General features: G+C 52.7%; 1 protein-coding gene across 2 annotated transcripts in view; it reads left to right on the top strand.

Moving 5' to 3' along the window:
• The first annotated feature begins 6 nt into the window (after nucleotides 1–6).
• Nucleotides 7–6514, top strand: part of STX3 (syntaxin 3) — a 39783-nt gene continuing 33275 nt past the window's right edge. For both annotated transcript variants that reach the window (XM_029915426.1, XM_029915428.1), the window contains exon 1: nucleotides 7–200. In XM_029915426.1, the coding sequence (XP_029771286.1) occupies nucleotides 171–200 (30 nt within the window). In that variant the 5' untranslated portion in view covers nucleotides 7–170. The remainder of the gene's footprint in view (nucleotides 201–6514) is intronic.

Below are 6514 nucleotides of genomic sequence, written 5' to 3'. Positions count from 1 at the left end.
GGGGCGGCGCGGCGGAGCCTCCCGTGGCCTCGGACGCTCCTCCTAGCCTGCGGCCGCCGCCCGCCTCCGCCTGCGCCTCCAGCTCCTCCGCCCGGCCCGGCCGGCCGCCCGCCACTTCCGGCCGCTCACCTGGGACGCGCTCACCGGCCTCCGGGCGCCTGGGCAGCAGGATGAAGGACCGGCTGGAGCAGCTGAAGGCCGTGAGTCCCGCCGCACCCGGGAGCTGTCGGGCCGGGGGCAGCCGCTGCGCAGGAGAGGGCCTTCCTTTTGCTCCCCAAATCCGAGCTAGAGGTGGGGGGGGCGCGCGCCAGGCCTGCGCCCCTGGAGTTCCAGCCGCATCCGCGCCCCTACCGCACCCCTCGCCTCCGCCTCGGCGTCCTGTGCCGGTGATTCATCCCTAGGCTGTGATTTTCTTGGATGCCTCCCTCCCCTCCCCCCAAGCTGGGCAGTGTCAGTCCAGGGGTAGGGGCTGCTTGAGCCCAGAGGGGTTCTCTGTGAGGTCAGAGGTCACCACCAGCAGCCTGCTGCCTGGCACTATGCCCAGATCAGCTTTCTCCTACCCACCTCTTGTCTCCCTTCTGGGTGCGGGGGGCGCCGAGTCTGGCTGCCCCTCCCCCAGGATCTGCTCAGAGCTCCTGGGTGACCTCCTGAGCTGTGAGCTGGTCACGTGCCGGAATGGGCCCAGCACCTACCTCACCATCTTGAAGTCTATAATTATTAATTTCTCCTTCATCCTCTGAACAGCTGTGGTCAGGGCAAAGGATCTGAGGGTAGACCGCCTCCAGCCCTGCTGCACAAAAGCTGTCAAACCCTGAGCTACTTAGTTTTTTGAGCCTGTGTTTCCTAACCTGTCAAAGGGGGATGATCATCCCTTGGAGATTTGTTATGAGATCAAATGACCTAATGGAACTCGATACAGAGAATGGTTAAAGCGTGGGTTTTTGAGTCATTGACTCACTCAACAAATAATTACTGAGTACATTCTATGGGGCAGGCCCAGCGCTAAGCCCTGGGGATTGGGGAGGCACAGACTCTGTGCCTATATGGAATTTTAAAATGTAGCCTTTGATAGATACAGAGCAGTCCCTCTTCTTGGGAACTTGTGAGAGGTGCGAAGCTTCGGCCCTAGCATGTACCTACAGAATCAGTGTGATTGCTCTCGAATCTCCCCAGGGGATGCAGGAACACACGGAAGTTTGGGAAGCGTGGGGATGGATAGAACCGGGGTTGGCTGCACCGCTTACTGGCTGTCCCTCCACCTCTGAGCCTAAGTTCTGCCGTGTGAAGTGTGTGGTTGTGAGGACTAAAAGCAAGGGAGCACACAGAGCCCTCTGCGTGATGCAGGGCATCTGTGGGATTAATAGGTGGTTAAACACTATGCCGATGGCTGTAAAAGCTCTTTGGGCAGAAATCCAGGCCTTGTGCAAGGGTGAGGCACTGCTGAGATGCTGTGACAGTTGCTTTTCTTTCTCTTCCCTTATCCTGGGTAAGACCTTTGCGTCCCTTTCACCTGCTCTGGATCATAACGCGGCAGAAGAGGCGAGGGTGATGGGGAAGTGAGAGAAGAAAGAGGGCAGCTGCAGAGGTGGGGAGCCTCCCAGCCTCCTGCTTTCTGGTCATCAGAGCTTCATGACATCCCCTTTACGGACAGGGCAGATTTTATTGCCCCTGATTTTTATGCAAGAGGCAAGTCGAGCTCGGCTGGGGTAGGAGGGGTGTCACAGGTCCCAGAGCCGGCCAGGAGCACAGCCCGGAGAGGAACCCAGTCTCCTGACGCTCTCCGCCGCACTCCTTCCCCGAGGCTCGAGGTTGGGGAGGCAGAAAGGAAGGAGGAGTGTGGTTTTGGAGACCTTCCTACATCAGCCGGCACACCCAGCAATCACAGAACAGTGCGGAACTGCACAGCAGGCCCGGGAGACTCCCTTCCTTGTGTTCGGAGATCCGTTTCCAGAGGAAGACAGCCCACAGCCCCTCTCGAGCCCGCTGTCAACAAGTAGCAAAGAACCATGAGTTCAGAGCATCAGTTCAGTTTGCCAGGAAAGCCAAGCAAGTCCCTTGGCTTTCCCGGAGCCTCAGTGTTACCCTGTGGGTGGGGCTTTGCCTCTGGGGGATGGGAAAGCCACCCTGGAGACTGGGCACTTGTGGGGTGCTATTCTGAAACCACAGGTTTTGGAGCAGAGACATGGCTGGTGGCACCCAGCAAAGAGGACCAGGTGACAGGTTCAAAGGTTCTGATGGGTGACTTGCCACTTAACAGCTGTGTTCCTTTGTACCCTTTACCTCTTGGCTTCTCCGTTCTCCTTTTATAAAACCAGAAGTTTGGTTCACCTCAGAAGCTCCCTCCTGGCAATACTATCTTCCACGTAGATCATTGTTCAAGTTTGTATGGGTTTTGGTTTCTAGTCGACCCCCCACCCCCACCCCGGTCCCTCTCTCAGGCAGGGATGCCTTCACTGCAACAAGATAACCATCTCTGATTACTTTGATCAATGAAAGACGTTGGTTGGTCCCATCCTGTGCATGAAGCCAGTTTCACGCTCAGCAGCCTGTGTAATCTCCTCTGTGGCATCTTTCTAAACCTTTGGGGGAGGCGAGGTGATAACTGGGGAAGGGCGGTCATGTGCAGGAGATTAGCCTTCCTCTGCGCAGATGCCAGGAGTAGATGTGAAGTTGATGGGTAGAAATAAGGACTCTCTGCACGGAAGCATTCTCAGTAGTCAAAGCTGCCCAGGGACAGACCGGGCTGGCCAGAGAGGTTGGGAACCCTCAAGCCTGGGACAGGGCAGGAAGCTGGCTGGGTGTCCAATGTTCTAGGAATTTAAGCAGCTCTTTAAGGGTGGAGAGGCACACAAAGAGGTTTCAGACCCTCATCCACCTTGATGATGTGTGGTTCTCTAAAGTGCTTCATTGTGTGTCTGTGAGCCTGTGTTAGGCACCATGAGGCTCTTGGGTTTCTAGGACCGAGGTTTCAGAGTTGCACCTGTAAAGTGGGTCAGCATACCTTCCCCGTAGGGCCTTTGCGGAGGTTAAATGAAATAATCCAAGGTAACCACCTACCGTTGTGCTTGTGCGTTCCCCAACTTGACCTGCAGGGAGCAGCATCCACACTGAGGGGGGCATACCTTCCCAAGGCCATGGTCACAAACCTGACTCCTCTCTTGCATTGCTCTTCCTGGTAGGCTTCCTCAGCAGCCTGCTTCTTCAGGGAATAGGACGGGCTTGCCAGGAATGCACGGTGTCTACCCCCCAGGCCGTCTCACAAGCTGAACTTTGGATCTATTGAGTCCACACAGTTCCTGTCCAGGGACCTCTTGCCTGGCTCTCTTTTCATTCAGCAGACATTTACTGAGCACCTACTGTGGCCCAAGCCTTGCAGTAGGTGCTGGGTTATAATGGTGATTTCCACCTATTCCTGGATCGTAGAAGTTTACAGTCAGATAGGGAGACACACAAGAAGCAGAAAATGATGATACCGTCCTTGTGGTAGAAGCTACTGTGGGAAGACCCTGTTGACTGGCGTCTGGGGGACAAGACACTAGGGAGTGCAGGTGCTGCCCAGAAATGATGCTTGAGCTCAGGTCTTAAGATCAAGTCCAGTCTCTTCAAGGCACATAGAGTCTCCTGAGAGGCAAGGATCCCGGATTTTCTCAGCTACTCTCTCATTGGTGAGTGCTCCGAATTCACCACCATCGGTGCTTTTGGACTTCTCCGCGTGCTGGGGCACACTCAATTCTTCTTTCCTGACCTCTTTCTGCTGGTTAGCATGTTAGGCAGAATTATTACACGAGGTTCTGGTCTTAAAGAATAAATGGTCATGTATGAAAAACTCGCAAATTAAGAGTAGATAATGATAGCAGAGAAATCAGTGATGTAGAGAAAAGAGGTCAGGCACTCTGGATGCCCTGCAGTCGGTCTTCGGAGGACTAGAAAGAACTTGGGGTACACCGGCCCCTTCAAGGCAAGTGTTAATAGGGATGCACTAATGAAAGCAACCACCGGGGACTCTAAAAGGCCAGAGTGACTTTTTATTCATTCTCTTCTGTCTTGTGTCTTGCGTCTTGCTGCATCCTGAAGGGTTCCTTGGCCTCCTGCTGCATTTGATGGTCTGGATCTCTGCGGGATCAGAGGTCCTGATGTTAACGGTTAGAGTATAACCCCCTCGGAACCACGGGGCTGTACTTCCCTTTTAAAGCGTAATTCGTTTAATACATAGATATTGAGCCCCAGCCATATACCAGGTGCTTTGGATCCTAACCAAGTCTTAACATCCTGACTTGAGAATCCCTTCACTGAGATTCTGTACTTTAGTAATAAGATTTCTCACTGGCCTGTGATTTCTTCCTGGGAGGGTTCGCCCCGGGAGAGCGATTTAGTGGAGCAGACTGGGAGGCCGGGCTAAGATGAGTAACAGGGGATTGAGCAGGGATTACCGACTCATCAGGCTGAGGCCAGAGGAGAAAACGCTTGGACGAGGGAAGGGGATTAGTTTTATTTTTGTTCCTGTGAGTGAGGGGGAGGCTGGGGCCTGGCAGAAGCCGGGGCGCCCTCTCTCCCTTCCCTACTGTCAGAGTTTCTATCCATCTTCCAAAACACATTCTTTCCACTTACCCTCCCTAACTGCAGCCTAGAATAATCTCCCTCCATTCCAGCTGCCCGTAAAGGGCCGAATATTGCTTTGAACCAAATACCTCTCTCCTGTGAGGCCCGTGGGGATTTTGTCACCATGGAGTAGGCTGGAAACTACCTACCTTTGTTTTTTCAGGAGTTGGACTCTGCCTCCTAAGTCCTATTGTCCTTAAGATTGAGGATTCTGGGGGCGCCTGACTGGCTCAGTCTGTAGAGCGTGTGACTCTTGATCTCTGGGTTGAGTTCAACCTTCACGTTGGGTGTAGAGGTTACTTAAAAATAAAATCTTAAAAAAAAAAAAGAGAGTGATGCCTCGCTTCCTTGTTGCCGGTATGTCACCAGCTGCAGTAAGACTGATCATTTATTGAGCGGCTACTACCATTTGATGGGACTTGTGTGAGGTGCCTTCCATACGTTGTCTCTAATCCTTTCAGCCATGCAAGGCAAGGTGGTGTTTTACATTATTCCCATTTCACAGGTAAGGAAGTTGAGGCTCATGTTTGGTGGATATCCCCAGCTGGGAAAAGCTGGGATCAAGATCGAATGTGTCTGTCTTGCTTTTTTTTAATATCTCCCTGCACTTTCTCTGATCATGTGCCCACCGCCTACACTGCATACTCCGTGATGTAGTGGCAGAAAGGATATTCCTCTGGGACTCAGTACCTAGTGCTCTGCATGGTAGTTATCTGGCAAATGTTTATCTGACTGATGATTGACTAATCGACAGCTTGGCCCTTCCACATCTCTTGCTCATGGTTGGGACTTACTCTTTCTCTCCATTCCCTGTGGGGTAGAGATGGGCAGCGTTTACTCAGGGAGCCTGTGAATTTGCTAATGAGGCCAGAGGTCACTGGTTCCATCCTCCGACACAAGGGCGGATGAATTCCAAGGCTCCTAGCTATTCCTAAACCCTCAGCTCACTTTATCATGGAGGTTGCCCTGTTCAGAAAGACAATGAAGAAGATGTGGATGCCATGGTGAAAATCTAGCTACCCCATTTTTCCTCTGGCAAAATCTAATGCATCTTTTAAAAAAAATTTTTTTTAAGTTTTTTTTTTTTTTTTTTTTTGAGAGAGAAAGAGTGAGTGAACAGGGGAGGGGCAGAGAGGGAGAAAGGGAGAGAGAGAATCCCAAGCAGGATCCATGCTGTCAGCACAGAGCCTGACACGGGGCTTGAACTCACAAACAATGAGATTATGACCTGAGCCAGAACCAAGAGCTGGACACTTAACTGACTGAGACACGCAGGTACCCCCAAATCTTATACGTCTCTCACCACTCCACCACAGGGAAGCCTCCGGGCCCTGAGCTGACAGCATTTGCCATTCCATGAACTCTGTATCTTCGTGACAGCAGCGACCCAGGGTTCCAGAAGCCACCTACCTTTGGTTGTCGGCCGTGTGAGGGAGCACAGACCATGCAGGCCTCATTCCCCCTGGACTTCCACGGCCCAGCCCACAGCAGGGAAAGCCGCAGACCTCCCTGTGCAGTGAATGAATGGGCACGTTCTGCAGACGAGCTTACTTGTAGAGTCTCTAGTCCCTTTGGGGCCTTACCTGCAGCTGCTTTAATATCTGGCCTCTGCACCTTCCCGCCGTGACTAGAGTCCATGGTCAAGTTAGCCTGTTTACTGACATTGGGCCATTTCCATGGCAACCTCCCCCAGACTGGAAGGCCACTGTAAGTGCAGTTCAACCTAAAGGACACCAGTGGAATGCATGCTTTTACTCTTGGATGAACGTTAAACAGAAAAGTCACAAAGGCAGCACAGGGGGTCCCTGCCCACCCCCACCTTGTATCCTCCCTTGTTGGCACCTTCCATTATGATGGTACGTTGGTCAAAAGTGAGGGGCCCGATGTTGCCACGTTACTATCCTCTCAACTCCAG

Source organism: Suricata suricatta, chromosome 11 (assembly GCF_006229205.1).
Source record: "Suricata suricatta isolate VVHF042 chromosome 11, meerkat_22Aug2017_6uvM2_HiC, whole genome shotgun sequence".
NCBI classification, from domain to species: Eukaryota; Metazoa; Chordata; class Mammalia; order Carnivora; family Herpestidae; genus Suricata; species Suricata suricatta.
Note: the sequence above shows the minus strand (reverse complement) of the source record. Positions and strands in the feature narration are given on the sequence as shown.